The sequence below is a fragment of the Medicago sativa genome, chromosome 4 (assembly GCF_051527215.1).
Source record: "Medicago sativa cultivar Bolivia chromosome 4, Bolivia_mono, whole genome shotgun sequence".
In the NCBI taxonomy this organism is placed as follows: Eukaryota; Viridiplantae; Streptophyta; class Magnoliopsida; order Fabales; family Fabaceae; genus Medicago; species Medicago sativa.
In genome coordinates this window covers 82,400,466-82,424,840 of record NC_140752.1, presented here as the reverse complement: position 1 = coordinate 82,424,840, position 24,375 = coordinate 82,400,466, and the positions used below count along the sequence as shown (strand labels likewise).

Below are 24,375 nucleotides of genomic sequence, written 5' to 3'. Positions count from 1 at the left end.
CTTTCACAAAATCCCTTTGTAGGAATATAATTGCTCCACCAACTTCCTTTCTTCTCTATTTAGCGCCTAGTTAAAATCTCTCAAACAACAACATAAATCTTCTACCATTCCATGCTTTTTGACTGATATATACACCCATATTCGTTTCTTGGCCACCAAGTCACGAGGTGAGTAAACACTTACAATTACACACATTTTTCCCGATTCAAGACACAAGTCTAAATCCCCTACTCCCCTAAAACTATGCACCAAACTCCCCTTCTTTTTATCCCACAATAACAATATTCCACTACTCCTACCAACCAACGACACACTTAGCCACCTCACCTCATCACCTCTCCACCACCTAGTATAATATTTTTCATTCACCTCCTTCACGTTTGTTTTTGGTATCACTAAAACAACTACTTTTACCCCTTTCCAACTAAGCCCCTCATCCTCCTCCTTTTCACCCTCTCTCCCAACCCCCTCACCTACTAGAAGAAAATAATTTTTGTGATTTCAAAAATAGAAGACCATTTGTTAGCAATAAAAAGTAGTGATATTCGGTATTATTCCATAAGATAGTTGAAGACTTGTATTATTCCTTGTAGTGATCTTCAGTATTGAAATGAAGTATTCTAAACAATGAATTTAAATGTTATTGATAATCTACTTCCAACAGAAATGAACTTGATTTCTAAACAAAATTATTTATTTTAGGAAGAGAAAAGCTTCCTTCAGCTGTAAGCTTTATATAATAAGTATTATTTTTCATATTTATTACAAAAATGTTACATGTACATACAATGTAAACTAAGAATATGAATGAATTCTCCACTGATTGAATGAAGCAATTAGCCAATGAAGGCTCTATCATTTAACAGTGATTCAGCTGCTCTTCTTCCAGAAACCAAAGCACCATCAAATGTAGCTGAGGTCAAATAATCACCACACAAATACAAACCCGGTTCAATTTTTGGGTTTTTCTTCAAATTCGTAGGTGGACACTGATTAGGTTGTGCATACTCAATCCTATAAGTCCTCAAATGCTTCCATTCTTTTACCATTTTATCCCCAAACCACTCTGAAAGTTCTTGAATCACCTTACCCACCAACTCATCTTCAGACACATCCTCAAATAACCCAATCAATGATACTGAAACCAACGCCTTGTTTGGTGGTGCATATGATGGTGCTACATTTGTCACAAAAAACATGTTATTCACTATTCCTTTACCCGAACCGTTTAAAAACAGAACTGGATCACGGACCGGGATTTGATCAGGGTTCGCGGTAAAATATAAGCAAACCGTACTCCGAACCGGTTTTTTGTAAACCGGGTTTTTCTTTCCCGGTAATAATTTAACCAGAGCCGGTTCTTCAACGGCAACGATCACTCCTAGCTCGCTACTCAAAACGTCACCGTTTTGCAACCTCACGCTTGGCGAATCGGAGCCGTTAAAATCAACGGAAACTGCTTTCGTGTTCAGCAAGATTGAATCTGACGGTAACCTCGCCGCTAACTGTTCTGGAATCGCTGATATACCTTTCGCCGGAAGAGTATTTTCGCCGAGAGCAAGACACTTGAAGATGAAATCGAATAGTCTTGAAGTTGTTTCGAGCTCTGGATCGAAGAAGATACCGCCGAAAAATGGTCGGAAGAATCTTCTAACGATCGAATCTGAAAATCCTAGCTTCTTTAGTAAGTCAATTGTGGGAACTTCTTCTGCGGTAAGAATTTGTTCGTCGGATTTTGTGAGGACACCGATTCTGGTGGTTCCGATGAGTAATTTATCGAAGATGGAACCGATAGGGTTAGTTAGGGATTTTGCGGAGTCGAAGAAATGGCGAAGTGGATCAGCGACGGTGTGGAATTGGCCGTTGTAGAAGATTTTAGCACCTGAGTAGAATTTTTGGAGGTTTAAGGATTGGTAATTGAGGAGTTTTTGAGCTTCTGGATAAGCGGTGATGAAGATTTGGAAGCCACGGTCAAGGAGGAAGCCGTCGACAATGTCGGTGCGGACGCGACCACCGACGGCGTTGGTTGATTCGAGGAGGAGGAAAGGGATGTTTTGGGAGTTGAGATGGGTTGCAGCAGCTAAGCCGGCGAGGCCAGCGCCGATTATAATGACGCCGGTTTTGGGGAGTGAGGAGGGGGTGGGGGCAAGTTGGGAGGAGCATTTGGGATTGAATTTGAATGGTTTTGGAGAAGAAGGGAAGAAGATGGAGGGGTTTGTGGAAGGGAGGGAAAGTGTGATGATAGTCATTAGAGAGTTGGATAAGGTTTTGAGTTATTTTTGGTTTGGAAAATGTTCAAAGCCTTTGATTGGTGACCATATGACTATCTAATGTATATGTATCTTATGCAATTGCTACCTTTTATGTCTCTAATTAAATTTTTTTTTATACTCCCTCCGTTTTAAAATGAGTGTCGCTTTAGCCAAAAAAATTTGTTTCAAAATGAATGTCTCAGTTTTCAATGCAATAATAACATTTTCTTTTCAATTGTACCTCCAATTAATACTCTGCACACTACTTCCAAAGTATTACTTTTAAAACTAACCAATAGTTAATAAGGACAATTTGGTAAAATAACTATTCTCTTTCTTTTAATCATTGCATTTCTTAATATGTGTGTAAACACCTAAAACGACACTCATTTTAAAACGGATGGAGTAATAAAGATTGGAGGGAGTATTATTTTGCAATTTCTACTTTTATATTAAAAAATAGAAAATGCTAACTAATGGATTAGAATATTGTTTAAAGATTCAAAATCAACTTTGACTTTAATTTTTATTTGTAAGATAGAATTTCTTTTTATGAATTTTGTAAACAACGTGCTTAAAGCATCATGATAGAGAATTTCAAATTTTATACTTGCGACAAAAAAAAATGTGTAAACTAACCAAAGATATTTATGATCGGTGGCTAATGCATAAACAACATCGAGCAAAACACAAGAAGACTACTTATGGTTTGTTTGGATTGGTGTTAGGTGTATATTTTAGTGCCCTATGCAAAATTCAATGTGATTTTAAGAAGCTGGTATTTCTAGCTTCACTGAAAACACGGATAGTTGTCGTGATTTTGGCTTAAATTATAAAGCAACTGATACACATCCCTAGCTACATCTTCCCTGTCCTTGACACGAGACGGGAATAGAAAGGGGAAGCGTAAAAATATGAAACCAGAATTTCTAATAAATTGCTATCTAGAAATGAAAGCTGGTTGTACTTACCATGAGGGAAATAGATTAGACAAAAACAACCACGTCCATTAGTCTAATGTACTCTTAACAACTTAATGTAATGAAGCCAGAAGCTAGCCATCCAAGATACTACTAATAATTGCAGTTGTAAGTTGTAACATTCCTCAATTATTGCCTAATTTGAGAACTGGAGGGAGTTAGTGCAATCTAGTAAAATTACAATGCAAATCATATGCCAAACACGAAATTCAGAACTTATTAAAGAATCAGTCAATGATTCAGAAAGTAGTTGTTCAATCAAACCATTGCTGGGTTCTGCCTTTCTTGTAAAAATGTGTAATTATTCTGAAATATATACACAGTACTGGTAATCTAGTCATCAAACTCCCAGAACATCATTAGCAGCACACCCAACAATGATTGTACTTATTTATTTATTTAACAAATGGGGGGAAATTATTCAAAAGGTAGAAAAAAAATGGGTTTGAAAGTAATATCCAACAGAGAGGAGTCTTTTTGCTAGTCGTCATGGAGACTACTGCCCCTCGCAAAGTGCCGCAAACACTGGTAGTCTTCTTTTAGTGGTCGGCTGATTGAGAATGCCAAAAATGTATGCATCAACTTCCTCCCTAGAGGGAACTCTGTCTGAACCATTTGGGAGGACAGCCTCAATGCCATCATCCAGGGGTGACCAGTCGCTGATGGTGTTGGGATTGACAGGGGTACGATGAGATTCAGGCGAAGTTGGTTGGGATCTTGCAAGTTTTGTGACTACAGGTCCAGCTGATTCAGTTACTTCAGCGGTTTCAGGAACAATGCGGCTATCCGGGCTGGCATGAGTGCGATGAGGTTCAGGGGAAGCTGGTTGGGATCTTGCAAGTCTTGTGACTAAAGGTCCAGATTCAGCTACTTCAGCGGATTCAGGAACAATGCGGCTATCCGGGTCATACAAGCACAGTCCTGCTCTCATAGAAAATCTGCCCATCTGTGCCTACACAATAAAGAAAAAATGCTATTGCTCAAAAAAAAAAAAGAATTGAAATACTTAACCGCTAATTAGGTGTTTATTATGCTTAAGGACAAGGTGATGTATATATAATTTGACTGTTACCTCAGATTTACTCTTCATGGAGAGACGACTTGGATGAAGCTCTTCTCTTCCGTGGGCAAACTGTAAAAGGATGATAGTGTCAAGCATTCGAATAGCAAAGACAGACAGTTTAAACAAAATGCAGTTCCATAGAAGTCAATAATATCTTATACAGGTTTTCAACAAAATGCAGTTCCATAGATGTTCTGTGATAAGATCTAACTCAAGAATAAACAGAGAATATTAATCTTAATTGAATCTTTATTGCAATTACATGTAACAGAATGTCAGAGACCTGGACTCCACAAAAATTATCTTAATCATACCTTCTACTACTAACCTTATGACTCCCTTATATAGAAAGCCTAACACAACAAACAACTAACTTCCATAACTCACTAACTGTAATGTTAGTTTCACTGCCATCAATTAGTTACAGTGTCATTATCTTCTGTTTCCCTCCTATCCCTCCAACTGTATACCTTCCTAATAGGAGATCCTAGTCCCCTATCATTCTATGCCACTTTTTTATTTACTTAATTTATTCATGCCAAACTCTAGCATCCAAATGTACCACATTCCCCATTCAGAAATCAACAAGCAGTATCCAGCAATTCAACATTTAGGTCCTATTTGGATAAATGGTTAAATTAAGCACTTATAGCATAAGTTCTTATGGTACAAGTGCTTATGTATAAACCATTTTTATAACAAAAGATAAAATGAAGCCAAATAATTTTAATAAGTTGTAAAACTGTTTTTGTAAACTACCATTGAGCGCAAATGGAAATAAGTTGAAAACAACTTATGACATATCCATAGAATTCTGCATAACTACATATGCTGTTTCTATAAGCTCTCCCAAACAGTTTTACAGGTGCTTATGTTAGTAGATAAACTCAAATAAGTCAATCCAAATAGACCCTCAATATACAATTCTACAGAGAGAGAGTCGGTGCCAGAATGACAGAACATTGCAGCAGTCAAATGTTTGTGTCTAATAGCTCCAAGATTCTTAATCAAACTATCTGGCCACACTTTGGATCCCTAGTATCATAGTCTGGTTAACCAATACGTGTCCAGCAATGACAACAAAGACTCAGACACTCTTTTGTGACTGAATCTGCAACTGCACGACATTCCTTATGCACTAAAAGGAACCAAAAAACGAAAAGAAACCAACAGAGATTGCAGAATTCAAAAGCCCAACTGCGTATAGAACTATAGATGTCAAGGTAAAGAAAATTAAGAAGTAAAGGTACTTTTTAATGCAGAGAACCAAACCTTGTGTGAAAACTGTCTCCTTGAATTGGTGGAAGGAAACCTACAAGGACGCTTGCTTGCAAAACCAAAATACAATCTATTTTCGTTTTTGTTTGTCTATTTAAATTAGAATTAGGTTGTAAAAAACAATAATATCTTCCAATGATTTAAATTTGTTCTATAACTATTTCAGATTTAATTGATTTGAAATTAAAATTATCTTATTAAATTTGATATAGGATTTAGTTCAAAATTGATTACAATTTTATATATTTGATTGTATCTTTAGATCTTTTGAGTCCATTGGGGTACCCATATATTAATATCTTATTTTTTAATAATCAGATTGATGATTGTAATTAAAATTTGGGAGAAAATTTTCTCTGTTTTATTTTGAGTATCAATTTGCTTGTGATGCTCAAATCTGATTTATCACTGAGATGCCAATATCAGGCGGATCATACCAAAATTATTGCTCCATGAAATTAACCGGGTTGCAGTCGTTCATAGCATTCATTCTAGGATAGGATGAAACAACAACCTAGGTTTATAATGAAACAACAACCTTGTTTTTGGGAAAGTAATTTGGTTTGGGAAAGTTTCATTGATTGATATTAACCCATCCCAAAATCAGAATAACCTATACATGGAATCACTACCAGCAGGCAAATTTCCTATCTGGCCCAATTAAACAAGAAACTTGTGAAGTTCACATACCTGACTGCCGCAAGAGCGGTGAGGGAACCTCGTAATTTTTAAAACAACCATCTTAATATATTCTTTCTTACTACACTGCAGCATTTTTGCTCGCCTCACTCCCAATTGGATAGACCGTAGGTGCGATGATTTACTTCACGGACAAGATCTCCGGTTCAAATCCAGGATGGTCCAATTTATAGTCAGTTTGTTTGTCTTTAAGTTTAATTCATCCACGTTACACGCTTATGGACATCTGGATGTAAGAGTAAAGTTCTCTCCGGTATATCGTAATGCGTGTTCTAAGGTGTTTGGATGCAGACATAAAGATGACATAAAAAAATTATCGATTAGATCATATATCGCACTTTATAGGTGTTTGGACACAGATAAGGATGCTTTACTGACTTGTTTGGATTCACGTTGCGACAAAATTTCTCGCGGCCCAATGCTTTCTAAACGCAATTTTAGTGAAACAACAAATACTTGTTTCTAGTCAATCGCGCATTAGGTGAATATCCCGCCGTAATTCCAAACAAATGCTAAATCTAAAACAATCGCGCATTAGAGGCATAAATAATGTCCCATCAGGACAAAATGAACTACTATTAGTCGCAACCTGCCAGACACATACACCCTTATTGGAGTCGTGACGTCACAAAATCACAAATACAACCCAAGAAAAGGTCTCTAAATAGTCTAAAAATTTGCAAATCAAACCCTTGTTTGCAAATTGTGTTTTAGTCCTTTGGGACAATCCTCCTTTAAACAACTACAGCCTAATGGAAATGGAATATTTATTTAGTGCATGTTTGATATCCTAGTAAATTTGCTGAAATCACGGTGAGACGCCGGGATTTGGCAAAAGCTATAGACACCAAACATGCACTTAATAGTTAATACAGGAGCACTTTTACTTTAAGGGAAATGTTAACTTGTGCCCTCAAGGCACAAGTTAATGAGTCAATGTAGAAACTTTTTGTTGGAATTCGTATATTGTACTTAATTTGTTAACTTTTAATTAGTTGAATGCACAAATATTAATGGAATATTTCTATTTTAGGATTGCTTAACATGTGCCCTTAGGGCACAAGTTAACAAGACCCTAAATAAAATCAAAAGTTTTTCCAATTAAGATGAATACAATTCTTTAAGAGAATTGAATTTACTAATCTAATTCTAAAGTATGATATTATTATTGCATCAAAAGCCAAAAACAGGAATCATTGAATTCATAATAGTTATGGCGGGAACAAACCTGGCATTTGGAGTCATAGCGGCAGTTTCCAGATTCCTCCCATGCTCTGCAAACCTCCTTCTTAAACAACACACTCTTCGAGGACGAAGAAGAGGAAGATGAAGAGCCTCTACCGGAAGAAGAAGAAGAAGAAGAAGAAGATGAAGATCTTCTGTTCTTTCCTCCTGACATTGGCCTCACCTGAATATCATCCATCACAATAACTTCCTCACCACCCTTCACCGGCGTTTGATACATCCGCGGCGACGAGAGCTGCTTCTTCTCCAAATTCTCAATTGAAGAAAGCGGCGAGAGAGACAATCTACCGCGAGAACTGAAGCTATTATTCCCCCCTGAACTGTTGCCGGAGTACGGTGGCGTTTTTGCTAACCTGTACTTACTGGAGCCATAAATCGGAGAATTGAATGAGTCACTGGATTTAGCAGAAATCGGAGATACAGCGTAGAAGTATTTAGCAAGCTGCGACGGCGAGCCGGTAACGTCGAAGTTCTCGGCGGCGTAGGGTTGAAAACCTGGACTCATCGTTGTTGATTGGAGATAACGTAGACCTCTGTTATCATCCAACTCGATCATCAATGGCGAAACGTTCTCGTTCGAAGTCCTTAACTTGGAAACCTTCTTCATCTTGCTGTTGTTCATCGAAACCAATTCCTGCATGTCAAAAACGAAGCTCGAATCACGATTCGGATAAATTTTCATTACGTGATTTTCATTTCTTGGAACGAAATTTGAACTCTTGTTAAGTTTTTCATCAATCTAAACTATTGATTCCAGTTCAGAATTTCAATCGATTTAACCTAATTTCAATTGATTGCAGAGAACGAAAATTTTCCAGGAAAAGAAAATCATAACGAAATTGAAATCAAAATAGAGGTTGAAAATTGATAGAGGAAAGAGAAATTACAAGCTCGAAAATGGAGATTCATGGCGGTTTCATCGTGTGGTAGGGTTAGTGCAGAGAGAGAAAATGGAGAATGAGAGAAAAGAGGAAGAAGAGAAAGTTTCCGTTTTTGAAGTGTGAGAGTTGTTACGAAGAAATCTCATATTTATAGTTTGCGGAACACGGTTTAAAGGCGGTTTAGGTTCACCGCATTAGTATTTCATTGAAGCAAAATAGAAACTACTACTACTACAGGTTTTAAGAATACAATGATTTAATTACAGAAAACACAGAATTATGAGACTGTTTGTGGCAGTGGATTTATGTGCTTATTGTTTGGGATTGCCACGTTGGCACCTTACAACATTGAAGAATGAAGAAACACTACAAACAATAAGAGCTTAATGGCTAATAATCAACTTATCAACACACAACAATAATAACGGAGTAACTGAACATGTTGCACGAACACTTATGCACAGGAATGGTCCCTACTATTTCCTAAAGTGAAATCTACACATACAACTTGAGAGTCACAAACTTGAAACTCCCTCTGACTTCAGATACCATCAAGTGCATTTTTGAGATTCCCTCCAAAAAACAACATGAGGTCGCCACCGTGAACCCTGCCCTCCGGCAAATCAAAGTCGAAGCCTTTTTTAGTACCACTGCAGCCGGCAGCAATGTTTTGGAGGTTTCTGTCTTGGGTTGGCTTATTGGCTGCCAAGAAGTTTGAGTAAGATGGTGATTTCATTGAGAGTGGAACTAACACCTCCTTGGGTATAAGGTGGTGATGTCTTCTTGTAGGTGTTTCCGTAGAATCGTAGGAATCAGACACAACGCTGACGCCTGAGGAAGAGTTGTTGTTCTCATAACTGCTACAGGCAGTGGAAGCAGAAGGCACAAGACCACGGAAAAGTCCCGGTGCAATTAGACTTCCCTTGCTCATTTCGCTTTCTTGCAACAAGCTACAGTGGGCAGCACAGAGCCCGCTTTTTCCCCTTGCAAATTTCTCGCACTTTCCATCTCCCCAATTGCATCGTTTTCCTCCACCATGGGCCTTGCAGAAATCTGTGCTCCCTTGAGCACTCTTCCCACAGCTTTCAAACTTGCAGCGTTTACCCCCACCATGCCTAACACAACAGTCGGTACGGCCACGTGCACTCTTGGTGCAACCGGAAACAGCACACCTCTTTCCACCACCATGAGCAACACAAAAGTTTGTCCCTCCGTGTACGCTTTTTGGACAAATACCACCGCCATTGAAAAGGCAACGCTTGCCTCCACCGTGCGCCTTGCATAGTGGGGTGCTTCCTTCAGCACCTTTGGTGCACCCTGCAAATGAGCAACGTTTCCCACCACCATGTGCCTTGCAAAACATGGTGCTCCCTTGTGCACCCTTTGAACATTCGCGATACTGACAACGGCGTCCACCCCCGTGGGAGATGCACAGCCCAGCTTGCCCTTCAGCACTTCTGGTGCAGCCTTCTATCGTGCATCTCTTGCCTCCTCCATGTCTAATACAAAGTCCTGACTTACCTCGTGCAGCTTTTGCGCACCCACCTGGATACCCACATCGCCTACCACCACCATGTGCTATGCAATAATCTGTCTTCCCCTCGGCACTTTTGGTACACCCTAAGTGTTGGCACCTCTTGCCTCCACCATGGGCCTTACAATAAGCAGTACGACTCTCAGCACCCTTGTTGCATCCTGGTTTCTGACATCTCTGTCCACCCCCATGTCCAATACAAAGCCCTGAAGCACCTCGAGCTCCCTTTGAACAGCCAAAAAATCTGCATCTCTTAGGATTGCTTGTTCGGTTCTGCGAACTTATCGCGGTTTCCTGGGGGCCAGATGCGGTGCCAAGTGATTGATTTGTTGCACTGGATGGTTCGGGGCACATCTGAGATTTAGTCCCAAGAATTAGTTCTTGTGTCTGCGCCGAAATTTCAGCATTATCCATTCTTGGAGCTAAAAGAAGTGATGGCATATAACCACCTGATTTCTTTGCTGAGGTAGAACCCTCATCAACGACAGGTATCATTGCATAATTATATTCTCCTGATGTCTGGCTGGAGAAACATGAAAGATTCACATCAGTCTCTGTTGAACCCGAGTACTCCATTACACTTGATGTCTCATTTCCTGCACCTGAAAGGCCAAGTTGAAGAATTGATTCACATTCAGATGGCATGCTCTGAGAAAAAAGACTGGTTGATTTTTTCTTCTTATTAAACACCATGTCATTGTAGTCATCTCCATATGCCTTCGGGGTTGGACCCAATCCGAGAACCAATCTGCAGCCATCATCCGAAGCATTGGAAAACTTCATCCCATGATTGCTCTCAGGACATCCATAATCAGTACTATTGGTTTCTCCAAAGCCAATACCATTCAAGCTTAATGCAGTATTACCAATCCTAAGCTCAGCATCATGAGGAAACAGTACAGCTTTCTTATTCAAATCCATTATCCAGATGGTTTGCACTACAGCTACAGAAGATTGAAGTAGCAGAACAATTCACACATACTACTACAAGATCCACATACCTACCAGACTAGAAAACGAAACTTGAGCATAAAGCATCCACCGCTTACAAAGCCTGATGTGTCTGCTCTGTCCATTTTCACTATATCCCAAAAGCTTCAAAAAATCTTATGATACCAAATATATCTTATAACGTCTCTTGGGAAGAAACCTTTTATAAGGGTGGTTAATATTGATGTGAAGAGTTCTCTGGAGCTTCTCGTGCTCCTTGTGATTAAATCATTAAGCTTCATTAACCCTGACAAAGAAAAAAAGGAAATAATTTTTTTTGAGTTAATACTCATTGGGAAGAAAATTATCTTTTCATAACAAACACCACAACACATCCATATAAAACTCTACGCTACCTAGATTGAGAGGTCAGTTCATGTAATTGGATTAGGATATGTCAAGTTTTAAATCTTACCTCAAACATGAGCAGAAAACCTTCTAAATAAAATAAAATTATGCATACACATTCAAAGAGACTCAAAGGTACAAGTAAAAATATATTGACACATTAGAAAGGGTTACAAAGGTGCAGATATATTCGCAAGAGGAAAGGCATAGAGAAAGTTCTAAACATACTGGCATGGAATTACAATGACAAGTTTCATAATGAAGCAGCAATTTGTCTAAACAATCCAAGATTTTGATGATATTTGCACATGCAGATTGACTATGGTAGCCTACAGCCTAAACCTTGGAGTTGCAACATTGAAAACAAGAGTGCAGCCTATTTTTGTGCTGTCTCTGGACAGTAAAGCTCTTCCCCGGATGTTTAAGAAAGATTGGTTCATAAAGTATGACAGCACAAAGACTTCCCATGTATAAACATGAGGAAATGGGAGGAGATGGTTTCAAATAACTGTTGGTGATTTCCTTAAAAAACAATTTTCATACTTGTCATAAATAAAGGCATACATACACTAGTGATGCTAAATATTTTCCTTAACAGGCATATATATATATATGTATATTAGGTGCAGAAGAAGGTGTTTTTCTCCTATGACCTATCAACAAAATGAAGCCTATTCATAGCTTAGGCAATTTGATTGTTTTAATCAATTAACTTAAAAGTAATCACCTTTGGATCTATATTCATGTTAAAAATTAGTAAAAGTGTTTCAATCATCCAAAAAAACGGTTACCCAATTCTAGTGTCAACAATGTATTTAGAAATAAAAGGAGGTTGGGCTTTAGTTAGAGAGTGGTTATTGATTGTTTGTACTTTTGAAGAGATAGAGAAAGGGAGGGACAAGTCTCTGAAATACCTTCTGTATACTAGCTCTGTTATTGATCTCTGATCTGTATCACATTTATACTAGTGCAGAGATTCATTATAATTATTTGCAATGAATATTACTCTCTTGTTTCATATTCCAGTCCAGATCTATTAAAAACCTTATACTATATTACAATACGCTATGTTTTATATAATAGTTTCATCATGAAAGAAAAAAGCTTTTCAAATGAAAAATCAAAACCAAAAATAACATAACAGATGATCTGTCATATATCAAGTAGCAGAATACTAAGATGTAGCTATCATTTCAGCAAGCTGAATAAAATATGCGAATGACATACGCATTACAGACATGATCCAAAGGTTGTTCATAAAGTTTTCCATGTGTCACAAGTACATTAACGCGTTAAAAGGTATCCAAGCACCAAAACTTTGATTGATTGTGAAAGGTTTTACTTAACAAATTAAAAATGAAAACTGTGATGGGAGAAAATCTTGCAACCTCCAGAAGGTATCGTGCCAGTCAATTAGATAGTGACATATGGCACATAAATCAAATTTGTGACATATGGCACATAAATCAAATTTGTGACATCATATCAACGTTGAAGTAAATTTCGATCTATTAGATGCATTACTCTTTAGCGTACAAGAATCTTGTAAGGTCGTCAAAGAGTGTTCGGAAAGTTATAACTCATGAAGAGAAGAAAAATCATATTTCAAAATAGGTAGTATTATTATGGAAGAAATCTTGAATTTCATTATTAGCCACAATGCGGCATTCATTAAGAAACATGACTTTGGAATTTCAAGTTGTAATCAGTACTCTCAGCCCAAAAATTTAAAAATTATAATAAAATAACAAATAAACAAGTAGATATGAAAACACCATACCTTATGTACATGAGAAATGAATTATTAATAGGGAAAAAACTCATCAAAAGGTCAGAACATGAAGCAGTTTATTTGCTTCGTTACGAAATAACCTCAAGTCGTTTTAGAAGAATGATATAGCTTTGACTTAAAACACAACCAAGCGGGCGCAAAATTCAAGCTTCAACAAAGACATTGATTAAAAGGAAACTAAAAAAAACCGTGAGGAGTTCTCTAACCTTTGCCAATCTGAAAGAGTATGATCCATTCCCATTTTCTTTGAATAGAGTTCCGTGGTCAGAAAGTCCTTTCAGTATGTAATTTATTTGCAGAGTTTCCAAATATGGAAAAGAATGTTAAAGATGTACCTGCACGAAATTTGAACATAACAACCACTTCAAGCCTTGAGCAAGGAAGTATAAATAAGATAACAACTCTTGTCGGGAGCAAAATTACCAACGTGCACGCAAACTATGCTACACTTCCTTCAAGAAGACGTTAACTATTGAATAAGATAACTTCATTATGAGATTTATATACAGCTAGTAATTATACTTGTAGCACATCAAGCACATAAAAATACAACATTGAAAATGTACAGGTAATAATGGCTAAAAGATAATCAATACTGTTGAAATTAAATTTGCAACTTCTATACAACAAAGTAGTAGATCCAAGTAGGAAAAATAACACCAAATTCACACTCAAATCTGAGATTTAGGATATTTATTAAAAAACATATTGGAAAAAATGAAAAAAAAAAAAAAAAAAAAACACCAAGGTTTATGCAGAGAAAGAAAATCAATTAGCCTGCATCACACTCACATCAAAAAACAAAAATAAGTAAATAAATAAAGAAATAAACAAATAAATAAATAATAAGTAATACAATTACAAGTAGATCAAAGATTATAATTGTTTCATGAAATTCTACCATGAGAGTAGAACATAAACATAGAGAGTAAAAATTCATTCTCAGTAGTAAATCTAGTAAATTCCCCAACAAATAACAAAAAATAGTAAGAGAGATTCAAATTATATTCTCATATGATATTACAATAAAATTCCCTCATACACTGAATTCTTGAAAACTCAACAAGCCAGATACCTATAGTAGCAAAACCAACCAAAAACATAACAAAAAAGCAAACACAGTTCAAAAACCAGCTAGTTACAGCTCAAACAAAAAAGTTACACAAAGAACAATAAGAGCTAGTCATAGCAATAAAAAAATACAAATTAACCATGGAGCAATAAATAAAATTAGAGAAACACGGTATAGGAAATAAAGCAGAATCAGATTAGAAGTATACCGTGATTGTGAAAAATGAAGATGGAAAGTGAAAATGGAAATAGTATTCAGATCTGAGAATCACTCTGTACCATTGACACTTCGAAGAAGACGAAGCAAAAACGCAAAGTGTGAAGGAAAAAACAAAGGAAAGAGAAACACACAAAAATTCTTGAAAGAGAAATACAAATGGAAATTCATTACGTCATAAAGCCTTGTCAATAAATAAAGTAGGGGCGGCTCTGTTTGTTTTTTTTTTTTTTTCTTATTATTTTTGACAAATTGTCTTAAAAAAATTAATAAATTATGCGCAATATTGTTAAGTTGGACATGATCACCGCGAATTTAGTCATTCATTGTGATCGTACCTATTTGATATTAGTTGTGAGCTAAGCATATTCGATTAACACAAAAAAAATTGATTTCAATAATTGATTCAAGTTTTATAATTGATTTTCACATATAAATTTATAGTTTCATTCACTTTTAAATGAATGTATCTAAATTTCAAACACAACTCACTTTTAGTTTGAATTATTTTAACCAAAAACAATTCTACATAATCAATTTTATTAAAATTATTTTTTATCACCGCATAACCAAACACGCTTTTATTTGAAGTTCAAAAATAAAAAATTGACAATATTGATATTGATATAAGTTGAAGATCCCTCAAAATTATGTATGAATGGTGTCATATTGTCTATCAAACCAAAAAAATGTATGTATTCCTTTCATAAAAAGGTTGTAAATTTCCATGGTGAGGAGAAGCTTAGGAAAAATATCAAGGTGCAATGGAATGTGAAAATGACAAAACTGACCCTTTTGGCATTACAAGCGTCACATGCTAGTTTGCGGGGCATGCACCTTTTTGCTCGAAAAGGAAATTTGGGGTGGAGTTCCTTGACTACCCCTATGGTCGGCATTATGTACGGTTAGAATAAAGGGTGTTTCGTCTTTTTAATTTTCGTCTGTTTTGGGATTTTGTGTTTTGTTTTTTCGTTGGGGGAAGAGGAAGTTGTCGTGGCTCTCTAAGAACAATCACCTGCGGTTAGGGTAGATTCATGGTAATGATTAATCATGACCGTTGAATGTGCTTGAAGTCAACGCTTTGATGAACGAGACGAATCTATGAATTTGGTGTATGACGTAAGAGGAGAAAATCTGAGAGCATAATTGTGTTGGGTAGAAGCAGAATAATGACGCAAGAATCAGTTTCGGTTTCGGGTTGGGCATCTTAGGTTTGCTCATTCACACTGGGGTTTCTCGATTTTGTCCTCCAAACATTTACAAGTGATGAATTTGCATGGACCGGAGAATTTGCATAGGTACTTGTTTCAAAAATGTGTTTTTTCAAGGAAAATACGAACAATTATCTTTAGAAGGACACCTGTGAAAAAAATTAAGGTCAAATATCTCCCCTGGTCCTTTAAGTTTCATGTTTGTTTTAGATAGATCTTTAAGTTTCTAAGGTTTCAGATAAGTCCTTTAAGTTTCAAGTTTGTTTCGCATAGGTCCTTCAAGTTTCTAAGGTTTCAGATAAGTCCTTTAAGTTTCGAGTTTGTTCCTTTCTATCAAACTCCGTTAAGCCAAAGTTGATTTGTCCGTTAAGCCAAAGTTGATCTGGTTGGGGAAAAAAATTGATGCCAAGTGTCAGAGAGAACCACCTCACCCACTTAACGGACATATTAGCTTTGGCTTAACGGACAGATCAACTTTGGCTTAACGGAGGTTGACAGAAAGGACCTATCCGAAACAAACTCGAAACTTAAAGGACCTATCTGAAACCTTAGAAACTTAAAGGACATATCTAAAACAAACATGAAACTTAAAGGACCCAGGGAGGTATTTGGCCAAAAATTAAATACTATAATAATATTTTATAGGTTTTTAAGGGATAATATTCCATAAATTGCAGGTTTAATTTTTTTAAAGTTTAAAAAATATTATTTTCAACACAATTTATTTAGGTTATTTAACAAGTATCTCAATGACACTTGTTAGTATTAACTTTTTTTTAATATTCAAAAGTGTGTTTGATGTTTCATGGATTTGGATAAAAAAAATTATATTTGAACACATTTTTTACGACACCAGGGATACTTTTGTTATTTCAATACAATAACAGGGGTAAAAGGATGGCTTCAAATCAATATTCTCCATCTTCTCTCATATTCTCTCCTCTCTTCCATCATCGTCGTCGTTAGTCGTCACCTAGTCCTAAAACACCACCATCACGTTGTCCTCACTATGTCACCATGTCGTCCTCACAACCACCATCACATTGTCTTCACCACAACTGAATCGTCGTCAGTGTGTGTGTGTGTGTGTGAGAGAGAGAGAGAGAGAGAGAGAGAGAGATGGAGAGGTAGATGCACCGGAGAGAAGGGGGATTTTGGTCAATCGTACAAATAGAGAGCAAAAGGAGGGTTTGGGGCATGATTGCCACGTGTATATAGGAATATCGTGTGTCTCGTGTTCCAATAAAAAGTGTGTAGAGGGATTTTAGGACACATGTTAAAATAGAATTATCTATACTATATAGTATAAAGAAAATAGAGGGTTTTCAGTAGATTTTGGGCTAACTTTTTTGTTATTTCAATTATACTCTTTAACAAAAAAATTAATAATAAAGCTATATTGTTGGTGTTATAAAAAAATAGAATTTTTGTTATATTTGTTATATTATTGTTGTCATTGAAAAATATAAATATAGTTTGTTGTGTTTGTTACATTTGAAATTCACAAATATCTATACTTATAATTTTAATATATATCAAAAAAATTATATAAAATATCGTTGATAATCTACACGCGTTAGCGCAATAAAACAAAACAGAAAAACGGGCACGTGAGTGTCCGTCTTTACGCAGGTGAAATATAATGATAATTGGCTTTGTTTAGTTGGTGGAAGACCAAAACCAACAGTGGCAATGAAATAAATATGTCAAAAGTTAATGTAATCTAATATGCTTAAAATGTTTGAACCAAAATGTTCAAAAAATAATGACCTGAAATGTTTAACAAATTATATGAGAACAATTTATCTAATTGCCGCTTATTTGGATCCCACAATATTTAAGGGATTAGTCTCTGCCGTTGTGCGTGAAGGATACCTGGTTTACACCCAAAAAGAACAATTTATCCAATGAAATTTGCTTGAGTATCCAAATAGTACCATCCAAAGAAAACTCAAGGAGAAACCCATATCTTATGGTTATGGTCTTTTGATCAACGCAATGTTGATCATACATTTGTTCAATCAAATATAAGACAATTAGTCTAGTGCTTACGATTTGTTAACCAATGTAACGTACAAAATGTGTCTGATAGTGCGAAACTCATGTCATATAGTGCTCAACGTATACTAACACATGTGAAACACATAATGGTTTCACCATCTGATATGAAGCGTGTGTAGCACTTAATGAAGAAATCACATGTTTAATACTTCACCTGATCTCATTGATTCATCTAAGACAAAAATGACATCGTTTACAAACATTGTGAAGATATTTAATAGGTTTCATGAAATATTTTTTATGGTACGAGATTTTTTAGTGTTAAAGTCAATCGTCTAAAATTTAGAGATGAGTGTGTATGAGTATTATGATAGTAATTATTGACTGGGTCATGATACCACGTGTCTTAAGGGTCGTTGAACTATTGAGTCGTGTTAAAGTTTCCGCAAATAACAAATATTTATTGAAAAAATTAATATTTTACTTTTTGAAAAATAAATTGGCATAATTTTCAATAAATAGTTTCTACTTTTGGTACATTAATAATGGAAATGCTAACATGTGCCCTTACGGCCCTAATAAAGGAAATACTAACATGTTTTCTAATGACACACATTAGCATTTTCCTTATTTATTTCAAATGTATTTTTTCTTTAAAAAAGTTATTTCAAATGTATGAACCTTGGCTTGTTTTGGCTACATTACTAGATTTCTTCCATTATTATTAAATTCATATACGTTTTAATTTCTTCAAAATATTTCAGCATATATTAAATATCACTCTTTTTTTTTAGGTAGTTAAATATCACTTATAAATATGTATTTTATCAAGTGTCGAAATTTAAAGCTAATTTTATTCTTTGGTCTCTATTTTTTTTCTTCTGTAATTCATTTTCCATGTTAGTATTTTTAGTTCTAAAAGAATATAATATTTAAGTACTTTTAGTCATCAAAAAATACATCCATGTCATTTTGATTTATTATTTAATAGAACGGGTCTATTTTTTGGTCCGTAGCATAGCTAACTATGATTATCTAACTGTTTTTTTTTTGTCTTAATACTTCAATTTTCGAAGCAAATGAACTCTAGTAATTTGAAGTTTCACTCAAAAGTAAGTAATTGATCCAAAATTGTTTCAACAAATTTAAACTTGAATTATCTCGATCTATTTATTTTTAATTGAAATTCATTAGTTATTTAAATACAACTAGTGATTTGGTTGTTCTAATTCTTTTTTGTTTTTGAAAAGGAAAGAGAAAAACAAATATATAATGAATTCAATTAATAAGTATAGATAGTCATGTTACTGATGACTAAGAAATTATATTAGGTTAAACACTTAAATTGTCAATTTGGTGGCTTGCCCCTTGGTGTTACTCAAAAGCAAGCCTATATAAGACTACATACTAAACATGACAGCAGAACCATTTTGGATTTTATTTACAGAAAAATAGTACATGGTGACAAAACAAGACTAAAATTATCCTTTGGCATTCATATAAGTCATTTTACATGACAATACTCTTATTTTTTGTTAGCCCTCATGTGTTTTTAGAGGATGAGTTTTAGTAATATGAAGTTTAAAAACGGATAAAACATATTCAATAATTGTTTTCATATATAATTGAATTTGAATTCTCTCAAACGATTCGTTCTAATGAGAATTTATTAATCACTTACGCCAAAATACTTTTTTTTTTCCGAGGGATTACGTCAAAATACTTTGTTTAGCTAACATACTAATCTACCGACATTTCCATTAATGGAAATTTATCATTTTTTTTTGGCTAAAATATGGTTTTAGTCCCTGCAAATATGCCTCGTTTTGGTTTTAGTCCCTGTAAAAAAAAGTTTTGTTTTTGGTCCCTGCAAAATTTTTTGTTTTTGAAAATAGTCCCTCCAGGGACTATAGGAGGGACTATTTTCAAAAACAAAAAATTTTGCAGGGACCTTTTTAAAAAACAAAATATTTTGCAGGGACCAAAAACTACAAAATGGGTTCAGTCATCATGTGCCGAATTTTTTTTTTGTCTGCCCTATATTGAAAAGCAAATTCCAAATCTGCCCTACATGAAGAAAAAAAGTCCAAAACTGCCCTACTTTTTCTTTTTCTCTTTATTCCCTACAAAACAGGTTTGGGGGTGTCTTTCCCAGCAATTTCGTTTGGGGGGGAAGGCCCTGTTTTTTTGTCTAATTATGTTATTCCCCGCAAAACAGGTTTGGGGGGTATCCTTCCCAGCAATTTCATTTTGGGGGGAAGACCCTGTTTTTTTGTCTTATTATGTTATTCCCCGCAAAACAGGTTTGGGGGGTGTCCTTCCCAGCAATTTCATTTTGCGGGGAATAAAGAGAGAGAGAGAGAGAGAGAGAGAGAGAAAGTAGGGCAGTTTTGGACTTTCTTTTTCATGTAGGACAGATTTGGAATTTGCTTTTCAATATAGGGCAGACAAAAAAAAAATTCGACGTATGCAAATCATCACAAAAATGGGGTCAGGGACTATTTTAAAAAACAAAAAATTTTGCAGGGACCAAAAACAAAACTTTTTTTTACAGGGACTAAAACCAAAACGAGACATATTTGCAGGGACTAAAACCATATTTTAGCCTTTTTTTTTTATATGAGAAATATTTATCATTTAGACAACCAAATTTCACAATAAACATTTTTTTTTAGAATTTTCAATTAAACGTATTAACTTTATTATCACTTTTGTTAAAATTGAATCGTGAAAGGCTATTAAGTAAAATGTTGGTCATAATTTTTTGACGAAATGTTTTTTGTAAACAATTAGTTGCTTCAACTTATCTAATCTTTTATGAAAGTAAAAATTGAATTGTAAAATGTTGGTCATAATTTTTTTACAAAAATGTTTTTTTTAACGATTTTTTGCTTCAACTTATCTAATCTTTTATGAAAGTAAGAGAATGCTATCAATTGGTATCTATCACCTATCTCCCATTGCAACTAGAATATTAGCAGGGCTTAAACGTAGGATCTCTAGGTCTAATAATGTCTGTATTTTTTTTTTTATCATTAGATCAAATATTTTCAAATAATCAAATGTTCAAAACAAGGATTACTTAAAGTTGATTTGAAGAGAATGGGATAATTTATTTATTTTGTTTACTCACGTAAGGGGGAAATGAATTAATTATATACATTTGATCTCCGTTCATTGAAATAAGTATAAGATAAAACTCACAAACTGAATTATCATACTTCGTTAAACAATAATGAATATTTCATAACTATTGTGTTTACCCAAAAAAGTCATGATTGGTTTTGAAGAAATTACTCATATTTACTCAAGACTTAAACATAAGCAAAACTGTACTTGCAAAAAGTATCCTTCCTTTATTATAAAAGCTAAAGTTGTTTGGCTACAATGTTTGCCCTAATTCACCCTATTTTGCCCTAATGCCTAGCATTTTTCCCTCCTAAATAAGTACTAATTGCTACTCTAATCTCACCCGTTCAAACTCTATTTTCACATTTGATCACACCCGTTGATTCAAACTCTAAAAATGTTTCCTCATATATCTTCGTTAATGCAATTAAAGACGTATTAAATACTAATCAATTCGTTCAACAATCCCCTACACTAATTGCTAATCAAAAAAATCATAAACATCCATTAAAACGAACTTATATCAATTGGTCACAAAAAATAAAAACGTATTAAATGCCAATCAATTCATTCAACAATCCCCTACACTAATTGCTAATCAAAAAAATCATAAACATCCATTAAAACGAACTTATATCAATTGGTCACGAAAAATAAAAGATAGACTTGCTTGGCTACCATGTTTGTCCTAATTCACCCTATTTTGCCCTAAAGCCTAGGATTTTTCCCTCCTAACCCTAATTCACCCTATTTTGCCCTAATGCCTATCACTTTTCCCTCCTAAACAAGTACTAATTGCTACTCTATTCTCATCCGTTCAAACTCTATTTTCACACTTGATCACACCCGTTGATTCAAACTCTAAAAATGTTCCCTCATATAACTTCGTTAATGCAATTAAAGACGTATTAAATGCTAATCAATTCGTTCAACAATCCCCTACACTAATTGCTAATCAAGAAAATCATAAACATCCATTGAAACAAACTTATATCAATTGGTCACGAAAAATAAAAATGTATTAAATGCTAATCAATTCGTTCAACAATCCCCTACACTAATTGCTAATCAAAAAAATCATAAACATCCATTAAAACAAACTTATATCAATTGGTCACGAAAAACTTGATACCCGGAGAAGTTAATCGACTATCCTATATATTCTATATATCAAATATGCTCCAATAACAAAAAATAACCATATATAATATATTAAACACATTTGTCACACTAAATGGAAAAGTCGTGCAAAGTCATTGTTTTGCAATATGACGTACTTATAGGATTTGCTTTTAATTGCTTTTATGCATTATGAGCTAATTCCTCTACCAATTACGCCCTATTAAAACCAATTATGACGTGGTTATCGCACAAATCGAATTACTGATTTTATGGCTGCAGTATCTTTAATTGCCGAGAGCCACCAGACAAGAAATAACAAATGCCACAATCAATTCTTCAAATATATGGAATTATTGTGAAATTCTCACCCTTACAAAAAATATGAGACTGATAAGTGAAGCATCAGACGCTGATATTGAAGAAAGAAGATTGTTCTCTAATTGGGTTTTGGCAATTGGTGATGGGAGAGTTGGGCTCATAAATGACGTGGATATATCGCTTCAGATTCCTCCGGAATTACTTATACATAGTTCAGGAAATCATGTTCAATCCATTGTTGATAGCTCTTATCCAAACCTATTGGATGGTATGACTGATATATCATATTTTCAGGTCAAAGCAATACTTGCTCCAACAAACGCAATAGTGGATCAGATCAACGATTACATGTTAGATTTGATTCCTGGTGAAGCGAAAACATATTTGAGCTATGATACTCCATTGACACGTAATGGAAATTGTGATGTTGTTGATGATGTCCACACTCCAGAGTTTCTCAACACAATAAATGCTTCAGGACTCCCACATCACAAGATAAGATTGAAGATTGGAGTTCCAATTATGCTTTTGAGAAATATTGATCTAAAGTTAGAATTATGCAATGGAACAAGGTTAACCATAACCAGAATGGGAAAATTTGTACTTGAAGCAAAGGTTATATCTGGAAGTAACATCGGCAAAAAAGTTTTCATACCCAGGTTATCTCTTCAACCGTCTGATATTAAAATTCCATTCAAATTTAAGAGAAGACAATTTCCAGTATCTGTTTCATTTGCCATGACAATCAACAGGAGTCAAGGGCAATCACTTAAAAATGTTGGTATTTATTTGCCGAGTCCTGTATTCTTACATAGTCAGTTGTACGTTGCAATTTCCAAAGTCACTTCAAAACAAGGTTTGAAAATACTAATCGTTGATGGAGATGGAGAGAGCACTGATACGACCTCAAATGTTGTTTATCACGAAGTCTTTCGTAATGTATCTTGATGGTTAATGTTCAAACCTTTTTGTTATGTATGCTACCATTTCATTTTGTTATGTATGATATAAAACTTCTATCGGCAATGTATGGTTATATTATTTTCATTGATTTGATTAACTTCTACGTGGTAGGACCCGTGCGGTAGCACGGGTCATTGGTCTAGTTATTATAAAAGCTAGAGTTGTCAAGCTATCATGTTTGCCCTAATCACTAGCTATTTTTCCCTCCTAAGCATGTATATGATCTCAGCCGTTGATGTGAATTCATTGCTAATCTAATCTCAGTCGTTAATTCAAAGGCTATGTTTCAAACTACTCATTTCCTATCTCATACAGATGCGTCATAATGTCCATTAAAATTGTAGTTAATGCTAATCAAATCATCATAACTCCCAACGATTACCATCTCCTACCTTTGTCATCTCCCGCTGATCAAATCACCATAACTCTTAATGTTTACCATCTTCCACCATTATCATCTCCCACCATTAGAATCTCCTACAAGAAGATATGCATTTATCAAATTTTATCGTCTCCTAACTCTTAATGCTATCCGAAATAGAGTGATAGGAAGATATGCGTTTTTAGGTGAAGTTTCCCCCAAATTTTACCACTAAGGTTAAATGTTTGTTCTTCACAGTGCATGTACAAAATCAGGTTTGTTTCATTTGATGATTTAATCTTTTTCTATTTAAATAAGATGAACGGATTCCGTAAACTTATTCCGTAAACTTTTTATGCCTAACTTATAGGATGTTGGAGAACTGCAGCCATTCTTCGTTGCTAAATATTTCTACGAGCTACTGGAGCAATGACACTTGCTAGATGGTGATGGGAATACTCATAATGTCGTGTTCAACAAATCAGTTAGTCGGCAGTTGTTGACAGATGGTTGGAATGCACTGCGATTGTTCTACGAGTTTAGTGGAAGTAAGATTATTGCTTTCCAGTACCTTGGTGGAAGTAGATTTCAAATCTTTGTTTTTGCGCATAACATTACTCTACTGATTATCCACCCTATCATTCCATGAGTGCGGCAACATCGTGTTATTGTACCTTTGAAGTTCCTATCGTTGGATATGGATCGACGATATCACCAAAGGTTGTTTATTGTTTTTTTGTTGCTATTCAATTAGATATATGTTGTAATAAAGTATTTTTGTCTGTCATTAACAGTTTTTTTTCTTTTTTTTAAGGGACTACCTCATACTTTTGGCAAATTCCTTAGAGTGAAACATCACGATTACCTAATGTTGTGCGGACCTTATGACAATATCATTCCTGTGAGACTCAAATATACAG

At 35.0% G+C, this 24,375-nt stretch overlaps 3 protein-coding genes across 6 annotated transcripts; all 3 read right to left on the bottom strand.

Moving 5' to 3' along the window:
• Nucleotides 1–676: 676 nt before the first annotated feature.
• Nucleotides 677–2,337, bottom strand: LOC146932706 (FAD/NAD(P)-binding oxidoreductase family protein). The gene has a single exon (XM_085704433.1). The coding sequence runs from the start codon at nt 2,247–2,249 to the stop codon at nt 837–839; it is 1,413 nt and encodes a 470-aa protein (XP_085560559.1). The 5' UTR covers nt 2,250–2,337; the 3' UTR covers nt 677–836.
• Nucleotides 2,338–3,426: 1,089 nt separating this feature from the next.
• On the bottom strand, nt 3,427–14,507 carry LOC146932705 (uncharacterized). 3 transcript variants are annotated; one of them, XM_085704436.1, is made up of 5 exons: nt 14,343–14,507; nt 13,269–13,397; nt 7,501–8,151; nt 4,305–4,364; nt 3,427–4,184 (listed from the first exon to the last, which is right to left on the bottom strand). In XM_085704436.1, exons 3-5 carry the CDS (start codon nt 8,137–8,139, stop codon nt 3,729–3,731), a joined length of 1,155 nt encoding a protein of 384 aa, XP_085560562.1. In that variant the 5' UTR covers nt 8,140–8,151; nt 13,269–13,397; nt 14,343–14,507; the 3' UTR covers nt 3,427–3,728. The 3 variants fall into 3 exon arrangements, with proteins under 3 accessions (XP_085560562.1, XP_085560561.1, XP_085560560.1); XM_085704435.1 differs by lacking the exons at nt 13,269–13,397; nt 14,343–14,507 and adding an exon at nt 8,405–8,519; XM_085704434.1 differs by lacking the exons at nt 13,269–13,397; nt 14,343–14,507 and having other exon boundaries at nt 7,501–8,157.
• On the bottom strand, nt 8,637–14,507 carry LOC146932704 (uncharacterized). Of its 2 annotated transcripts, none has more exons than XM_085704431.1 (3): nt 14,343–14,507; nt 13,269–13,514; nt 8,637–11,169 (listed from the first exon to the last, which is right to left on the bottom strand). In XM_085704431.1, exon 3 carries the CDS (start codon nt 10,851–10,853, stop codon nt 8,940–8,942), a length of 1,914 nt encoding a protein of 637 aa, XP_085560557.1. In that variant the 5' UTR covers nt 10,854–11,169; nt 13,269–13,514; nt 14,343–14,507; the 3' UTR covers nt 8,637–8,939. The 2 variants fall into 2 exon arrangements, with proteins under 2 accessions (XP_085560557.1, XP_085560556.1); XM_085704430.1 differs by having other exon boundaries at nt 13,269–13,397.
• Nucleotides 14,508–24,375: the final 9,868 nt, after the last annotated feature.